The 19,264-nt window shown below is 36.9% G+C and overlaps 4 protein-coding genes across 7 annotated transcripts in view; 1 reads left to right on the top strand and 3 right to left on the bottom strand.

Moving 5' to 3' along the window:
• LOC100743182 (plexin-A4) overlaps positions 1–5,906 on the top strand; it is a 433,200-nt gene extending 427,294 nt beyond the window's left edge. For both annotated transcript variants that reach the window (XM_024366326.2, XM_003487961.4), the window contains exons 9-13: positions 87–300; positions 389–572; positions 774–1,484; positions 1,577–1,722; positions 1,819–5,906. In XM_024366326.2, coding sequence (XP_024222094.1) covers positions 87–300; positions 389–572; positions 774–1,484; positions 1,577–1,722; positions 1,819–1,992 — 1,429 coding nt within the window. In that variant the 3' untranslated portion in view covers positions 1,993–5,906. The remainder of the gene's footprint in view (positions 1–86; positions 301–388; positions 573–773; positions 1,485–1,576; positions 1,723–1,818) is intronic.
• A 65-nt stretch (positions 5,907–5,971) lies between these two features.
• LOC100744128 (NPC intracellular cholesterol transporter 1) lies at positions 5,972–11,799 on the bottom strand. 2 transcript variants are annotated; one of them, XM_003487969.4, is made up of 10 exons: positions 10,881–11,799; positions 9,868–9,977; positions 9,553–9,799; positions 9,394–9,467; positions 8,846–9,293; positions 8,253–8,498; positions 7,832–8,134; positions 7,178–7,742; positions 6,583–7,065; positions 5,972–6,506 (listed from the first exon to the last, which is right to left on the bottom strand). In XM_003487969.4, the coding sequence occupies exons 2-10, from the start codon at positions 9,966–9,968 to the stop codon at positions 6,109–6,111; spliced, it is 2,865 nt and encodes a 954-aa protein (XP_003488017.1). In that variant the 5' UTR covers positions 9,969–9,977; positions 10,881–11,799; the 3' UTR covers positions 5,972–6,108. The 2 variants fall into 2 exon arrangements, with proteins under 2 accessions (XP_003488017.1, XP_012238768.1); XM_012383345.3 differs by lacking the exon at positions 10,881–11,799 and adding an exon at positions 10,484–10,671.
• A 224-nt stretch (positions 11,800–12,023) lies between these two features.
• On the bottom strand, positions 12,024–15,058 carry LOC100742467. Of its 2 annotated transcripts, XM_012383370.3 has the most exons (3): positions 13,861–15,058; positions 13,491–13,778; positions 12,024–12,553 (listed from the first exon to the last, which is right to left on the bottom strand). In XM_012383370.3, exons 2-3 carry the CDS (start codon positions 13,614–13,616, stop codon positions 12,206–12,208), a joined length of 474 nt encoding a protein of 157 aa, XP_012238793.1. In that variant the 5' UTR covers positions 13,617–13,778; positions 13,861–15,058; the 3' UTR covers positions 12,024–12,205. The 2 variants fall into 2 exon arrangements, with proteins under 2 accessions (XP_012238793.1, XP_033175668.1); XM_033319777.1 differs by having other exon boundaries at positions 13,491–15,058.
• Positions 15,059–15,227: 169 nt separating this feature from the next.
• LOC105680510 (PI-PLC X domain-containing protein 1) lies at positions 15,228–19,209 on the bottom strand. The gene is made up of 7 exons (XM_012383369.3): positions 18,686–19,209; positions 18,136–18,255; positions 17,846–18,019; positions 17,307–17,538; positions 16,646–16,996; positions 16,153–16,340; positions 15,228–15,650 (listed from the first exon to the last, which is right to left on the bottom strand). The coding sequence occupies exons 2-7, from the start codon at positions 18,185–18,187 to the stop codon at positions 15,289–15,291; spliced, it is 1,359 nt and encodes a 452-aa protein (XP_012238792.1). The 5' UTR covers positions 18,188–18,255; positions 18,686–19,209; the 3' UTR covers positions 15,228–15,288.
• Between the last annotated feature and the right edge of the window lie 55 nt (positions 19,210–19,264).

Here is a 19,264-nt window from a genome sequence, read left to right as displayed (position 1 = left end):
ATATTTTGATACTTTATCATTGTTTAATATTTATCACGATTGTAGAATAATTGTAGAGTGATAATGCTACTTCGTTTATGTTTCAGAACGGAAAGCGTCGCTGAAAAGATGTTGTCAGCTTGGTTCACTTTCCTCCTGTACAAGTTTATGCGAGAATGTGCTGGAGAACCATTGTATGTACTATTTCGTGCAGTAAAACAACAAGTCGATAAGGGTCCCGTCGATGCAATTACATCTGAAGCACGATATTCGTTATCGGAAGAGAAGTTGATCAGACAGTCCATTGACTTCAAACCAATGGTAAAATTGTTGATTTCAATAAATCTTCATAATTTCTTTTTCGTATTACGACGTTCTCTTTAATATAATTTTTAAATTGATTTTTTAGACGGTCTACGTGTCTATATCTCAACAAACGGTCTTCGTCGGCGGTATGGATCCAAACACAGAAAATGTTCCAGTCAAAGTTCTCGATTGTGATACGATATCTCAAGTGAAGGAGAAGGCGTTGGATACAATTTACAGAGCCACGCCTTACAGCCAAAGACCAAGGAAGGATGATCTTGATCTTGGTAAGATTCGAAACTTTTAAACTTAACATTATGTACATTGTCATAAGTATTATGACGCTAATTTATGATAAGTATTATGACGTATTATAACGTAACTAAAGTTAAAATTTTCGAATAAATATAACCAGTAGATGACCTAACACTTACTAACATACAATGTAAGTAATATATATTCAATGTAATACATAATTTTTGCAACAGAATGGCGAACTGGAGCATCCGGTAGATTGATCCTCTATGATGAAGATTCTACGACAAAAACGGAAGGCGAGTGGAAGAAACGAAATACGCTGAATCATTACAGGGTACCAGACGGAGCATCGCTCAACTTAGTCTCCAAACAATCGTCAATATATAATCTATCGATCCTCTCCGAGAAGACGGACAAATCGCACAAATACGAAACCCTGAATCTTAGTAAATTCAGTTCAGCCAGTCCACCGCTCTCCCGTGCCACATCGCCGTTAAATCAGAATCACGACGGTGGTTTGAAATGTTGGCATCTTGTCAAGCACCATGACTCCGATGCACGAAAGGAGGGAGACCGTGGAAACAAAATGGTGTCAGAAATCTACCTAACGAGGCTATTAGCCACGAAGGGTACACTTCAAAAGTTCGTTGATGACCTGTTTGAAACAATCTTTAGCACTGCCCATCGAGGATCAGCTCTTCCCCTCGCGATCAAATACATGTTTGACTTTATGGACGACCAAGCACTGCAGCACGGCATATCCGATCCTGAAGTCGTTCACACATGGAAGAGCAATTCGCTCCCACTCAGGTTTTGGGTGAATCTGATTAAGAATCCGAACTTCATCTTCGATATACATAAATCGAACATCGTGGATTCGTGTCTGTCCGTCGTCGCGCAAACGTTCATGGACAGCTGTTCCACTTCAGATCATAGATTAGGTATGTAATACCTGTTTAACTTCTATGGATCTTTTTTCTTGAATTTTGGACATGTTAATGTGATTATCTTCATTTTTTAATTTTATTTATAGGCAAGGACTCGCCGAGTTCTAAACTACTTTACGCAAAGGACATTCCAGTGTACAAAGAGTGGGTAGAACGTTATTATGCAGATATCAAAGTGATGCCAGCCATATCCGATCAAGACATGAACGCCATGCTTGCCGAAGAGTCTAGGGTATGTATTTTTTCTTTTTTTTTTTTTTGCGATTCTAATAGAATTATAGTTATTGCCAATTCTTATTTTCTCATTTTTTTCATTTCCTTGTTATAGTTGCATACGACGGAGTTCAACACGAATTGTGCCCTGTACGAATTATACACGTACGCGGGTAAATACAACGAACAACTGATAGTTACTTTGGAGGAGGACGAGTTTTCACAGAAGCAGAGATTGGCATACAAACTCGAACAGGTACACAATATAATGGCGGCGGATAACCCCTGATGTACCATGAACTCTATGAAGCATATGACAAAGCCCGCCCGCCAAGAGTTACCCTGCTGAATATTCTACCGCAATTAGGTACTCTTAATGAAGCACCAAGAGGACTGGCCTATGTTGTAATCGATCGTCTCAGGTTTCCGTGCAAGCCAGTTATCTCAGCTTAGTACGCGAATTATTAATACAAGAAGAAATTGCACAACGGACTGCTAAACTGTTCGAACGGGAGAAATATAAAATGTCTACGAGGACTGAAGTGTTTTTGTGACAAAGTCTTCTGAATTTGGTCGCTGGTTGGCAGGTGTGGCAATAAACACAACAGCGCATTGTCACGCATAATTGTACATAAAATACCAAAATCACGATTAATTGTAATAGAATTATCGATGTGCAACCACACCACCCGGCGGCCACGCAACCACATACGAAATGAAAACTGAAAAATTTTTCGCGTGCTATGAAATCGTCGTGATGACGATTTACACGCCGCGACCGCCGGCGGATAGGGTTTTAAAACGAACGAAAAAAATAATAGAACATTAGTGTTATAAGTGAGTGAACGAATCAGCCGATCAAACCGATAACTTGTAAATGTGTTTAAAACGGTCGATATTTGCCGCCGCTATCGGAGATCGGCGATTTTTAACGAAGAAACATTTCCATCCACCGCTATTAGCAGAAATTTTTTTGAATTACGAACTGACGAATTTTAATAAATAAGATAATTAACGATTAACGATGATTAATTAAACAATATGAGTATATTATATATACATGGATGGTATGTCGTATGTATATGTGTACATATATACACTTTATACCGGCGCAAAAGTATGTGTGTATGTATATGCAGTATCCGAAGAACGAGCGCGCGTACAGTATAGGCGCCGATACCGAGATATTTCTCTCGCGGCGATTAATCGTTGCACGAGAAGAGAAAGAATGAGCAAGAAGAAAAGGAAAATGAAGAAACAGAGGCGTCGCGATAGCAATTTTCGTCCAAAATTTGTAAACGTGAGCTTCGACCGTCATTGATTGAGCAGGATGCCATACTGTACGTACGCCATGCATTACGCGTATTATTTATACTTACATGCATCCAAAACGAAAAAAAAGGAAAGAGTCATCCGCGAAATCGGAGACAGACTGTGTATTAGTTGATAGGTATTAATCTATGGACTATGGCCGCGCGCGAGGCCAGCTCGATGTGACGGTTGTGTTGAGTGTGCGTGCTTCCCCTCCTTGGTCTCCAGCTCATTGTTCCATTCTATCATTAATCGTTCGTTCTCATCGTCGTGCATCCATCACCTGATGTTCACCTGATCATTGTCGCGCAATTCATGTTCATCAGAAAAAAATCCCTCATTGTCCTCGTGTCATCAATTACCTCTCTTTGTATTACATGTAGTAAAGATGTCCACTATCGGCGCCTCTTCTACTCTTTCTCATCATTCCTAAGAAATCACATTGTGCCACTCTCTCTTCTCCCTTGTAATGCTTCAACGCCTCCGTCGTCATGTTGTTGTCACTCTTAATTATTGTAATATATAATGAATAACGATCACTGTTGAGTATTGTCTGATTGTAATACATTGATATTGAATTGATATGAATTGATAATCATTAATTAAAGCGTAACATTAAACTTTGTGGATGTAGCCATATTGGTATGGGTGAAAGTTTAAAACAATTGATGCAGATGAGAGTGGTCGGGAGCCGTTCGCGATAGACAGCGCTCGAAAAACCTCTTTGTTCTAGGAGTATTTTACCTATACGCCATTTTCAAACGAGTCGAATCGTATAAATCGTTCGTTTTAATCTATATACATATGTATAGAGAAAGAGAGAGAGGGATCAAACCTGGTATCATCGTTTTCGAAAACCCTTCGCTAGGAATCTTCATAATCTTCGCTGTATCATTTCTTCCAAGTTAATCGTACTATTAACGAACCACTTTTACAAACGCACATCGAAACCCAATGAGGTGTTTCGTCACGTGATAAGACTTCTCGATTCCGCGTAGGTAAGTTTCGATAAAATATCGAGACTATCATAAAAGAATTCATATCGCCGAAGGTGTTCGAATCGGATCAACCTTCGTGAGTTCTGTCAACGCGAGCGGCTAGTAGCGAATGAGTGTTGTTTGTGTATGCGTGAGAGTGTCCCGTGCGTCAATTCAATGTGCAGTTGTCAGTGGAGAAAGTATTTATTGCTCAAAAAACATCGGAAGACCGTGTGTGGGAAGGAAAGGCAGCAGGAAAAAATGCGGAGTTGGTAGGCTACGGGAAAGGAACGGGGGAGGGGGAATGGATGGGTGCGTAAATTAAAAAGCGGCGAACGTACGTGAGACATAAAGAAGAAAAAAATGGATCACAGACAGGGTACTCCGCCAAGTCGAGAAACACGAGAAGAAAACCGAGAAGATACTCACGTTGTTCAGTCGCTGTATCACTTACAAATGACAAAAATAAATAAATAAATGAAAAAATTAACAAAAAAAGACAAAGGACTCGCAGCGCCCTCCCCCGCGCACGCCGACTTCAAATGGTACTAATAAACCCAAAGTGCCTCTGGTAGATTTTTGGGCATAAGCTTGAGTAATAAAGACTACATAGCGTTTACTATAAAAGCACGATTACGACGCGATCGCTGATTGTAATAAAACGATGATAATAATAATTTAAACAAAACGAAAAGGGGAGGAGATCGAAAAGAAAAAAAAAGGGAAAGTGAGACAAACGAGTAGGAAGGAGACAGCGAGAGAAGAGAGAGCAAGAAAGACAAATAGAAAGTGAGGGACAGGAGCGCGTGTAACGAACATGTAAGTACACGTGCTTACTTATTGAAACACAAAAGAAATAATAACAAAAAATAAAAACAACCCGAAAGGGCGGAGTGCGGGCGTACCGGGTGTACGCGGTGCGTACGCTAATTACACGTTTAGATAGGTATACATATAGTCGGTAGCCTAGTCTCTATATCAGTGTCTGCCCTGAGTGTCTTTCCCATGGTGTATCCCTATAAAGTGCGTGTACCTTGAACTCCTGGTAAGCAGACGTGCAATTTCCTTGAAACGTTCAATCAACCTCCCTCTTTGCTCAGTCATCATCAGCCTTTGAAACGAAGGAGAACCCGCCTCTCCCTTCTACCAACGTCCTCCTGCGCCAACTTTATCACCCCTTCCACCACCAATATCATCGTTATTATCATCAAATTCCCCCCTCCCTTCGTAACGCGTTTAACTGTGCTCACACATCACGCGTCCTTCGCCACACTACCGATCGGCACGTTTTGCTAAGTAAATATTATTATTGTATTGATGGTTCCTCGTTAATTATGGAATGTACGATCCCAATTTGTAAAATTCGAACTAAGTAAGGAGATGTGTATCGCCGTATCGTTCGTGCGTGGCTTGCTGCCCCGGCAGTCTACTACCGTGTATGCTGAGTCGTATTTGGAGAGAGAACGTACGTCTCGAATCGAATGTCTTTGTCGAAGGATGACCGTGTACGTATGAGCATATATTTAGGTCTTCTTGTTTGCTTTGTCTCTGCTCGAGGAGGTAAGATTGATCTTACGTCAAAAAAATGGTCTCGATAAAAGGAGGAGCGGGACCATTGGTACAGAGTGAGATGACAAATAAGAAAGACTGGGAATGACAGATCATTCGAATGAAAGATTTGCATGAATGTTTGTGGACTGTGTAAGACTGAGAGAGGCAGCGGAGGGAGCTTGCCAATCAATCCGGGGTCGCTCCCTCGCCGCTCATTTTTACGTCATAAACATTAATTATGATTATACATACAAAACAAAAAAAAGATAATGCATCCAGCAACACGATTACGTTACGTTTATAATAGTCATGTTCCTTTCCGATCAATAATTATTAATAAATCTATATCAACCTTGCTACATTATTTTGTACTTGTTTTTTTAATCTTAATATATTAGATAAATATATATATATATATAAATAATGCCGTTTTTAAGTTATCCGATCTTTATTATTATTATTTTTGTATAAATGTGTGATTAATAGTACGGATAGTGTAATAATTTTGTATGTTTATTGAACCAAAAATAAATATTATTGATAAAGAATCATCTTAGGCGTTCTGTTTAACTCTCCGTCGCTTTATTTAGGGGACTAGTAACGGTGTCGCCTGTATCCTCCACCTTCTCTGGAGATTCTGGTTCTCTATGTGATCGTAGACTTCCTGGCCCAATAGTGCTTAATATAACTGGCAGAAGAAATAATCCGTGCCAGAGACCAAACAATATTACCAAAACAAAAATCTTTAAAAACGCATGGAACACATAACTGTCCGAGAATACCATCATGGAAAGTGCAAGTAACGTCGAGCCAGCACCGTATGCAACCGCTGCACCAATGTACCTCACCGCGATATGTGCTCTTTTTGTACGATCTTCATTTTCGCTTACACTCGCAGCATTTATAAATGCGTGTGCAACGTGAGCAGCGTAATCCACACATAATCCAATGCCCAATTCCAAACCTGGAAAACAAAAATTAATATAATAGTGTTGACAAAATTGTGCTATGTTGAATTGTCAAAGAAACTGATTACGCACCAATGCAAGATGCAATATCTATTGTCAAGCCCCAAAAGTACATGAATCCGCAAACATTCAAAAGTGTAAGAAGTACGCATAAAAAGATCCAGAAACATGTCTGCAGCTCAGCGATCAGTAACCCTGTCATTCCCATGACACAAATCAAAGCCAAGAAAACATTACGCTGAACTTCTTGAGCGATTAGTTTGTCGGTGACCCACAAGCTGAATACTTCGCTCCAGACTGTGACGAAACCATTGACTCCAGCATCATGTGCCACCTGCTTACTTTCATCCATTGCTGGGATCCATTGATGAGGACCATAAAATCGTTTAAAGGTAAGATCTATAGTAGCTACTAAAATCGGTGCAGTACTTTCACCGCACGTTAAGCTTTTTTCAAAACGGAAGTTCCGTTGATATTTGCCTCCATTTCGACTAAATAAGAACTTGGACAGATATTTTCGGAATTCCACGTCTTCTAGTATTTCATATCTTAAATCTGTTAATTAAAATATTTATATATATATATACTTATAAAATATATTATTGATTTGTTTCTTATAGTTTCTTTTTGAATTATTATTGTTGCAATGATAAAAAATATTGTCAACCTTTTTGAAAATATTCCAAGACAAATTTGGCAAAATCACTGGGCCAAGAATTTATACTTTGTATCGTTGATAAATTTCCAAATTTCTCAGCCAAATTTATTAGCTTTGGAAACTCGGCGGTATAATTGAAATCTCCCATAAGAATCATTGCTTCGTAACCATGTTCGGGATATTGAGTGCGTCGTACGTCAATATATTTACTTAAATACGAATGGCTTGGTATAAACCAGCCTGGGTCAAACCATTGTTCCAATTTTAATGTACCCATAATTCCAGCCGATACTGTAACTATTGTTATTAATACTATCATTATCTTTCCGGGTTTTGTCAGAATTATATTTGAATATAATTTATTTATCAACTTTGCGGCAGGTTCTTCTTGCGGACTAGTGAATTTCTGTACAAAGTTTTCATGAACGATGCAAGGTAGTATCGAATTTCTTTTATTCTCGATTCGTCGGGCATCGACGGTAAAGAAGGCAACGTAAAACGTGACTTGAAATAAAAACGTCAGTAGCACTCCAACCGCCGCGTAAATACAGAATGATTGAAGGGATGGCAATATCTAGAATTATATATAAAATTTAATATATATACACACACACATACATACCTTTCATCTATGTAATAAGTTAAATGTCAATTCAATCTTACTGTGGATGCACCAATAATAAAGGCAACAACGTCAGTAAGAGAAGTAATAATAATAGCCGAGCCTGCATGTCCTAACATTAAAGCTATTCTTTCTTCTAATGGCTTATTTTGATTCAACTTGTATGTATGTATTTCTTTCCAAGATGCCATTATTAAAAAATTATCGTCTATTCCAAGAGCCAACAACATAAAAGGTAAAGAAGTATGCACAGGTCCATACGAAATCCCAAGAGCAGAGCACACACTGATTGAAGCTATAAAAGCACCACCCACACACAAAAGGCCGCCAATTGTGAGATAAACCTGGAGAAAATTGTATTTTGTAAAATTTAAAATTTGTGCTTCTCATAAAATCTTTTTATGAAAAACTACATTCATATTCCAACTTCTTATATCAATGAAAGTTTAATATAGTACTCACTCTCCATCCCACCCAATTGTAATCCGAGAATATGACTAGAACGTAGAAAAACATTAAAATGAATCCTATTGATAATATACCAATATTTCCGAACATTGTTACAAATGTAACATCACCAAAGCTTCTACCAGCATCATACCAGATAGCTAATGTATTATTTACATTTTTTTTGTCATTTAAAATCCTTGCATTTTCGTGCAATATATCCAAATAGGATAGCTCCCACTGTAATACATCATCTGTTGCCTAGAAATAAAATATTATTTTTATTCCAAATATTTTTATGATATATGCAAAGCAAAATATATAGAATTTATATTGATTCTATTAAAGATCTGAGATGTTATAAAATATATATTATAAATAATCGACTATTTTTTTTATCAAAAAAGCGACATTTTAATGTTGATTTTGACAAAATCATTTCAAGAATAAAGCAAGGCCTAAATCATATAAAACATTTAAAGTATATGGTATATAATGTACACATTATAAGCTGTTTAGTAATAATATTTCTATAAGACTTTTGTAAATTCGAAACTATTTAAAACATTAGAAATCATGATTTAGGCCTTTTTATAAACTTACCTTACCCAATCAGCTGTTCCAACATCGTTGCCAAAATTATTCATATCCACTTTTGAAAAGTTTACATTAACTGCCCATTGTGTTCTTACTGCTGTGGCTGAGATGATTTTACCCTCTTTATCTCTTGTTATACCACCCAATAATTCTGTAAAATTTAGTGGATGACCCAATGTGGGACTAATTTTTGTGGTGTTTATATCTTTAATAATATCCTCCTTAGTTTTATGAAGAATCACATTAGTGTCATATTCCCATATATCCAAGATACTGTTTAAAAGGCAAGCTTTTGGCAAATTGTTTACTACATTACAATAGAGCTCAGGACTAACATGAACTGCAGGTTCAAATACAGTGTTATTAATTTGTTTGTCTGGTTCAATTTCAAAGAAATCATCAGTCAGCAGTTGATCGCTGCGCTTTTTTCTATGTACAATACCTGATATGACAGGTACTCTATTCATTAAACAAAGAGAAATTAGTTTTGGTTTTTGGCACATCTTATAGTATCCATAAAATAAAGCTTGTTCAATAACATGCACAGAAGAATGCTTACTTGAAACATACATCTGTCCATGCAATTTGATCAGAAGTTTGTACAGAAATAATCTCCTTTGTTATTCCATTTAACTGAAAGAATTTAAATAAACTAAAATGTATATTACACACATAGAGAAACCTTACTACAATAAAATATATAAGTAAAAGTAGATACTCTTGCAAGAACTTCTGGTTCTAATACATCATCAGCAGTTAATATCATATTCTCCATTCTCAAACCCTGTTCAAATTGTTCGAACATCCATTCTGTGTCACGAACAAAGTCAGAGTCCTGTGGAACCCATAATTTCACAGGATTTTTCTCTTGATGAAAAAAATATAAACCAGAAAGAGAAATCAATACTATCACAGTACTTCCAATTATCCATTTCAACGGTCGTCGAGCAATTCGCAACCCGAGTCTGAAAAAAGATATAAGCTGACAACGAAGAATTCTTATATTACTCAAAGGGCATATTATCAGACCTACCTATAGAAAAAATGTTCCACCACTTCTGATAAACGCTGTGGTATGCGTTGCAGAAAGCTTCGGAAAGACCGTTTGTGAACTATTCTCTCTTCTATCTCCATTTCTTTACGCTGAAATCGAATCACAGCACCATGATTTCTCTTCGAATCATGATTGAATTTTACGCGCAATAAGCGTAAACCTTATCGAATCACCTCAAAACGAATAATTCCGTTCGTAATCCGAAGTTACGGCTTTATAGTCAGTCCTTCGCAACGGGTGAAGGACAATGTATACCTAACCTCTAAATTTGGCGACCGATTAAGTACACGAATAGATATAGAAATGTAAAGAAAAATATACAATCAAAGACGAACACTTCCATTTGAAGCAATTTGTGCACGGAACTTTTGTCTAGCTCCGCGAACAATCGACTGTCACTATCCATAGTGACCCTTCTCGACTTATCCCTCGTTTCGCTGCATCAGGTTACATCTGATAGACGTTACGCTATCAGCGCGCGTAACTATCGTCTAATGTAAATTATCATATGAGTGGACAACGGAATTACATGCATCGATGGTTAATAAAAAGTATCTGTTTAAAAGAAAAATTAAATTAAAAATTTGTATGTTACCGTTTCTATACACTGATTTTGTGTTTTAGTTCCAACGAGGTCTAGAAATGACCGTATATACGTATACACATTTATTTCTTTGCCAAGTTTTTAGAACTAGAATTGACGTGTATACCGGTTTTGAATGAATAAACATTGCAAGATCTGAATTTTCCAAGAAATTGTAATGACGTAACCAATTAAGAAGATATTAAATTCAAGAATTTATAAGAATATACTATTAATAAGAATATACTACAATCTAAATATATAAAAAATGAAGATATTAAAATGTCTAACACAAATATTTGCATTGTTGCTTTGCATTATAATTTGTACTCTATTTCAATATAGATGACTAACTCCAGCCTTCACAATTTCCGTGTAATATGGAAAATTACAAAGGAAGAGAACTTACCAGGAGCACTACACGATTTCCACTGAGATCGATTCTTTAAAGTATCACTCGTACTTCTTGCCAGTTGAATCACGACTATGACGCTTTGCTCTACGAATCTGAACAGGTTGCACTCAAAATTAACTTAATAACTGACTATTGATCTCAAAGACGTAACATAACGAACACGTCATAATCTAGACAAGCTAAATACTTATCAATTAAATCCAATGATAACGAAGATATTGCACACCGAGGCAGTGTTCGCTTTCAGTACGTTAGCAGTTGAAACTCGAATAAGCACGATGATCGCGGCTCTTATGTGGCTCGATGTTGCATGTGCACATGCTGTCTGTGAAACAATAACTATAATTAATTTCTTCTGCGGTTTCTTTCATGTCTAATTACGAATTAGTAATCAGAAGGGTGCACGGCATATGACTGATGAAGCGCAGCGCATTGTCTTAATTTCTCTGGCAAATAAATTAAAATAAAGTTGCCATCGTAGTTCTATAAATGACAATATATATTCTGGTTTATCGGTTGTTAATTCATGCATTGAAAAAGTAGCATGACGAAGAACACTGTAATTGGTCTATAACAGGAAGTTGATAGATCGTTAGAAGGACTGAAGATTTGTTTTTGCAACGAGTATTGTGTAACATGCACCTTATCCGGATACTTCAAGATATTTTATAATGTGCTAGAATCACGTTATTCTTTGTATAAAAACTGAAGAAAACATCTTAAATTGTGACTGTGAAAAGAATTGGTTAAGAAGTTTATTTATCATTTGTGACGTTTTATAGGCCAGATTTGCATTTTTGCTACTAGCTTGTGTTAATAATGAGAGTTATTGGACACTAATAGACACGTATTGAACACGGGGTCAAATACGCGCTGTACTTCTACATTGATTAAATAATTGTAAATTATTCGAACTGCATCTTTATTGTGTTAAATAAATCAAATTACATAAATTAAATATTCTCGTTGACCTATTATATCAATATTTTTGTTCATTTATTTGCCTGTACGTAAAACGTCTATTAAAAAATGTTCATTGTGTCACATATAGATGGTACAAACATCTCGAAATTCATTCCCGCATATTTTGCAAAAAAAAATCTTCAATAAATATGAAATAAAATATGACACAAAAACTTTAAGTTTTTTCATATTTCAATTTTATTAAAGAGACCTTTATAAACCGCACTAATGATGACGTCTACATTTACTGATTTACGCGACACGAGACACGTTGAACGCTGCAGCTACGTATCGTATCAAAATGCAACGATCACGTTTCTAGAACTGCAAGAAATAGGTATATTACTATACCGAGATCAAGATGCGTAGTAAAACGCAGATACCACGGACATGTAAATTAGAATGCAAAGTTCCGAGATGGACAGAATTGTTATGCAATAACGATGCAGGTCCACGAATTTAATGTGGAGCAACGTACGTAATATGCTAACTACCGCAAAAGCGGGTAAAATCAATCTAGCCATAGGAAACAGCGGTGACGTAGTCAGCCATATCGGTGCAATTAGCAGATAAGGGATTACAATTCCAAGATCATGTTGATGTGCATTTCTGATGCGAACCACGTCCTCGTGACCTCCTCCGGTAGGACATAAAATTATGTCGGTACTTGCCAACCACATTTTGTCCTCCTCGCTGTGAATCACCTGTGAAAAATCGATCAAAACGATGCGTTCCAATTATGGACTTGTAAATATTATTACGTTAAAAAATCTATTATCAATAATCTCTCCTTCGATAATCAGACTTGGCACTTTTTGCCAAGAACATAAATACGTATGTAATCAAGTGCTTAAGTACGTTCAGAACTACTTTCGTCACGATAAGCGGCGTGGCGTAATATAAATAATGATCAAAAGTATTTCGTGTTTTTATTGATGTCAACTTTGAAATGTCTAAATGTATGTTAACTCTGATTTGTCTGTTAGGTAATTTTGATAAGACAGGAAATATGTATTTTATAATATTCGATCACGAAATATCTCATCAAGAGATAACAGTGTGTCTTGAATATACTTAGTTATACTGCTACAGATACAGAAAAGATATTAGATGGTAGTATTTATACTAGAATTCTTATCGTTATAACTACGATATTCAAGATCAAATATTATTGATTTCTTAAATCCGCTAATCAGTTGACACTTAGACATATGGCAGAATAGAAATCGTATTGGTATACAAGTGATGATTTTGAGAAATTAAATTTAATCATATATTTCTATAATAACTTTAATCTCTATCATGATATATTTTCGTGATGTAGAAAAAATATGTATAATGAATTTCTTACAATAGTAAACGTAGAATACTGTTTTAGGAAAAATAACACTGAACTAAATTATCTTTTTGATTTTTAAAAATCTTGAAAATTATTTCCATGATTGTCAGCCAGCCATCCATGTAAACATAATATAATTTAGTTTTGACACACAGATAGAAGATTAGGAATAAAGAATGATAAATTATCACATGCATACGTATCTCCCGGTTAAGAGATTATAAACGACCAGACAGATTTTTTATTGATATCTAATGCTAGATCAAAATAAGGATTATATAAGGAAAATAAGGATATTTTACCCGTCTGGTGGCTCGTATTCGCCCAGTGAACCACGTCAGGGCGTTCATCTTCAGAATGAGAACGCATGACCACCAAACGTAAACGACCCACAGCTCTTTCACCTCGTTCGCAAGATTGTTCTCCATTGTTTCACGTTAGCCGTCCAGCTGGCTTCGTACCGAGAAAGAAAACGCGAAGAATGGGCGACGTAGCTCGTTGTTTCCTTAACGTTTCATTCATCTCATTGCGTGCGCCATTCCGTATCTCGACGAGCAAGAAGGGGACCATTTATCAGTGTCGTGATAAAGCTACGATAATGGTGGTCAACGAACGACGGAGATAAATAAACACAAAAAGGAAAGAAGAAAAAAAGAAAGACTAAGAATGTACCAAAGTATGGAAACACGAGGCGTATTTCAAAGTTAGTATGAACGCGAGTACGCGAGTGGAAAGTCGGTTAAACGAGAGGAATCGACGGATGGAGCCGTGTTAAAATTCACTTCGCATGGATTCGTTGTCGTTCGCTGCTACCAGACGACTGACTACCTCGAAAACCGGTGTCCCGAACGTGATCTCGCTTTCTACAGTCCCATTTGGAAGTCAAATCGATGCGCGCCACGCTGATTCTTCGCTGGAGCACGTTTCGGAAACGTCGCGGCATTTGTTTCGAACGAACTCGTTTATTTTCCTCGGTGGAAACACGGCCGCGTTAAAAAGTTCGGGAATTGTAGGACACGTGGTTCGTGCAGCAAGTTTCCGCCGTTGAATTGAATAGCTTCGTGCTGACACGATGCTGAGAAATGCGAGTTTGTGAAGTTTTCGTGTTATTGTGAGATTGGCTTGATGATTTTTGGAAGTGTGAAACGTTGATTGAGCAAACGTATAGCGAACTCCACATATTCTTTTTGTTTGAAATCTTGAGAATATTAAATATAGTGATAGTAACTATCAAAAGTATCCGGTTGTTATATAGGTTTGTTATATCGTTGAATTGAATTTTGAAAAATAAAATTTTGTTTGTTAGCTCAACCAGAACATTTTGACCGCCACTATAAGAGAGATAAAAGCATGTCTTCTCGTTAGTACATGTATTGATACTTCCATTTAAGAGCTTTTAATGTACATGTCTCTTACAACAGTTATCCTAAGATTCTTTATCACTGTCAATCGATGAATCCGATCTACTAAGAAACCATTAATCAGTAATTTATAATTCCTTAAAAAGAAATTACTGCCGATTTTATCCCTTTAACTCATAAGCATTTCTATTTTTCCTTATACTTTCTCCTTCTCGATCTTTCGCATTTCAAAGATAATTATCAGTTTAAATAATTCAAATAAATTTAATAAACACCTATATTTTTCTGAATATTTTCATAGAATGCTCTATCGAATAATAAATTTCAAAACTTTTTCGCTAGAAATGGCTTAGGAAACTTATTGCAAAACATAATTCGATCAGTTATCGTATTTTTAATTACTAGGTTGTCCAAAAAGTTTCTTTCGTTTCATAAGGTGATAATAGATGAACAACAATTTCTGTTTTATATTATTTTATTGAATTAGGTATGATGCATTTCGTTCTATTTCTATTATTATGTTCGTGCATAATTAAATAAACTAATATAAAACAAAAAACATTGTGCGTCTATTATTTCTTTATAAAACGAAAGAAACATTTCGGACAACCTAATAGAATTAGAATCATTTCTAAAGGAAATTCGAAAAACTTCACACGATCCGCACTTTTCCTCCCACCAAGAAAATAGCATCTAATTAAAGTGAAATCTTCGTAGAGTATGCGAATTTACTGTCACGTTACAAACGCCACTGGGCGATGTTGCTCTTTTTAATGTTCGCCTGTATCGACACGTCGATCAGATTATTTCCGAGGAAGAAATCCGTTGCGACGATGTTCGTTTCCTTCCACCATTCCTCTTGAAATTTGTACGTGAGATTTCTGTTCACCGAGTCGGCCATCTGCCGCAGTCCGCCGGATAAATTAAAGATTATGTCTAGCGGATACGGTGTTAATTCCGCCATCACCGCCCACAATGGATTTTGACTGTTCCGGGACTTCTTCGGACCCATGATAACTTTCTCCAAATATTTGAACAGCCCTTCCACCGTTTGTTGATTGCCCCAGGCTTGAGACATCGTTGGCCACAGCCAGTCGTATTCTGGAATAAAATTAATTTACAAGTACGATTCGCGAAATAAAATTGAAATGATATTGAAAATAAGAACGAGTACTGTGCACATTATATTTCTAAAATCCTCTTCTTGGATATTTAAATAATATAAAGTATATGTATAATATAAGTATGTTAAAATAAAATACCTGATGAACTAAGTACAGCTGGCTGAAAAGATATTACCTGAATATTTTATACTAAAGTATATATTTTCGAAGTATAATTTTATTTTGAAAATATTGAACAACTAATGTTGAGAAGAATAATAAATATTCGTAAAGAATAGATTTCTCGTAGTCTCTCTTCTTTAGTATTTTATAATTTTTGATAAAATGTTCTAAATATCTAACATGGTCAAGTGCTTTTATGACCAACTGTATAAAATTCAAGTAAAATTAGAACTTTCATTAAGCCAATTTTTATATCTGGATGAATCTGCATATTGACCTAGGTAATTTCATTGGACGGAGGTTGATAGTAAATTTACCATTAACGGTGTGCTTGTCGCCGTAGCAAATTATCAAGCGTTTCCCTCCGGTCCAAATATCATTCAAGGTCGGACCCAGACCTTCGACCCCTCTATCGGGTTTTAGAATCAAGCCTTTGAATTCTTGCAAGAGGATCATGGCCAATCGACAATGCCTGTTCGGTCTATCTTCAAATCCCACGGGAAATCTAAAAGTAACACAATTCCATCGTGAACATCGTTTCCCTCCAACTATAAAATATGCAGTTATTCTACTATATAAATATCACCAAATTATTCCAATTTTTCTCTCAATTCTTATTCTACAATAAGGTCATACATGACTTTGGAACAAAAATTTCCTTTCAATTGTTAGATACACGATATAAATATGTTGACCTACTATACTTAATTTCATAGCCATTTGAAATCAATTTGCATTACGAGCACCGAATTGTTCTCTCGGTATTATTGATCCGTAAGTCGTCAGTGTTGCATTATATCGCCAATTTACCTATGAAAATCCATGATGACCACTTCTCCCCTAGCGACGTCCAGAAAGTTTCTCACGTCTTTGATGATGGCCGAGAGAGGGGTGATCCGGATGACATCATGATTGATCCAGAATCTGCTTATGTGATTGTCCTCTTCGATGGCAGTGCCGTTCGGAATTGACGGATAATAACCAACCCTGATGTCTAGATATCTTATACCGTGCACTAATTGTGTCCATATATCGCGATCCTGTGTCAAGAGGTATCTTTGAAACGCGTCCCGCCTCGTCAGGTCACCGTGCTTGTAACATCCGGAATTATGCGTTCCGGGTATCATTAAACTTCCTATCGGAAGCCTTCCTAATTGCCTCCTGAAAAACATAGCAAATTTTTTTTATATAAATTTTCGTAAAGGAAGATATTCTTCCTTAATAAAATTTAGATTTAAGAATTTATTCAGAAGAAAATCTTCCAGTAATGTTTGTTAGAAAAAATTTCGCAATGATATTTGTTGGAAATTAAAGAAAATGATTTGAGTACAATTTGAAAAAATAGATTCTTAATTTTAATTTCATATAAATTTTCTTAATGAGGAAATATTCTTTCCGAATAATGTTTATTGGCAAGTGAAGAAACTAATTTGAATAATGTTTGGAAACTTATGGAAGATAAGTATATTACCTCAAGTCGTACATCCATGTTGGCCAGATTTGTAAGCAGGAACTGGTAAGGATAACTCCATCCTTGTAAAGGGCAGCATGGTGTTTCAGGCAATGTGGACCAGGAAGCGTCGCGCCATCCTTGGTATCCCATCCACCCGGAAGTGGTGGACGACCCACGGTGATATTCGTTCGATAGTAACCGCGTGGATATTGCAGCGAAGTCAAAGTCAGCTTAGGCTTCACCGTTTTATCTGGAAGCGCGATATCGATGGTTGCGTCGACCGATATCGAAATGGTTACTTTTGAATTTTAAACTTCGATGAAATTGAAGAAAATACACGCTTTTGTTCACTTGAATGGTTCGTGTAGCTTCTTTTGAATAAATTCATGACATATGACGTATATAAAAAGTAATTGTCATAGAAATGGAAAATAAAAATTATCGAAGATAAAGAAAGGAGAATAACGAAACTATAGATTAATTAGCATCGATAAGACAGGATTTAATCCTTGAATCACTAGTTACGACGTTCAAGAGAAGCAAACAAAACTTATTACTATGTGCTGGGTCAGCAGTGAACACCTTGATGGTATCTGGGTATCCTGTGCCCGATGGACAATCGAGATCCCAATTTACTTCGAGCTCAGCGTCGACCACCTTGTCGCTGGCAGCGATTGGTCTCCACAATGAGGAGACTGTCAGCCATACTTTTCCGCATTGTGCTGCCAATGCTAAAATCACGAGTGTTATCGTCAGCAATCTTTATCGATCGAATTACACGATCCAAGCTATTAAGAATATTGCAAGTGTAATACGAGAAGCACAAAAAATTTAGATTTACGCTCACCGATATCGCAAAATAAATGAAGAAGCAGCAATATTACACCCTTCAGCATCATCGAGTGATACTATTTTATCCAAGCTTCCCGTATAAACTGTACTCCAACGTTCAGCGTCAAAGATTTACCTATATTTATAAATAAGGATAAAAATTCAATTCTAAAAATAATGGAAGTTATGAACCTCTCGACGAAGGTTCCTATAGAACTAGATAATTTAATTCAGCAATAAACGAAGATGTAGATTTTTTATTTAAAATATGAAACTTTTTTTATAATATCAACTTTTACAGTGTTCTGTATCTAGCTACCGACTACTAGAATGTCTTATTACTTGAAAGAAACAAAAGTTCGACAAGGGTCGTCTTTGTTACGAGTTCATCAATTTCTTTTACTTTTTAGTATAACTATACCGTACCGACTTCAAATTACGATTCCCACGAAATCTAATACCATTCGAATAACCAAAATCGAAACGAAAAAAGAAAACAATAAAAAGCGAGATGAAAATACGAAAAAACCGAATCAGAACAGCAGAGCAACAGCAAAAGCACTTACACGTAGCGCGCACACTCCGCGAGCCACTTCCGACGCAGCGAGTCGATCGCCAGGAGTCCCTCGAGTCCTGGTTCTCCTTGCTTCTCGATGGCCGATCGAGCATTCAGTCGCGCTTCGTTGCCCGCCCACGGAAGCGTCGCCGCTTTCCCGCGTCGCTTTCTTGGCCTGCAGCTTTTCAAGGCGATCGCAAACCGCTCGATCGGCTCATCGTCCGGCGTGGCAAGCGAACAACGATCGATTCGCGGAGTACCGTAGGCCGTACAGAAGCGACACAATGAAGAAGAAGAATAGGAATCGAACGCTCGTTATCCTGCTGGTCCAACCGATCCGGTCGTCTGGAGACAGTCCAGTGACTGAACGATAGACAACCGAACGACCCGTAACCGGACCAGTTTAATATAGAACCCGCTCGCTTATGGGACATTCAAGCACATTGTGCCATCCTTCCATCACTTCCTCGGACACGTCAATTGCTCGGTGGGGACCACTAGGCTGTCCTCGTCGTCCGTCCGATGGAACGTGTTCCGTTTTTCTCTGTCCACCGTTCGATCATCCTATCGACTGCCGTCCAACCATCGG

This window comes from Bombus impatiens, unplaced genomic scaffold (assembly GCF_000188095.3).
Source record: "Bombus impatiens unplaced genomic scaffold, BIMP_2.2 scf_0216, whole genome shotgun sequence".
Taxonomy (NCBI): Eukaryota; Metazoa; Arthropoda; class Insecta; order Hymenoptera; family Apidae; genus Bombus; species Bombus impatiens.
The sequence above is the reverse complement of the archived record's forward strand: the minus strand, read 5'-3'. Positions and strand labels throughout refer to the sequence as shown.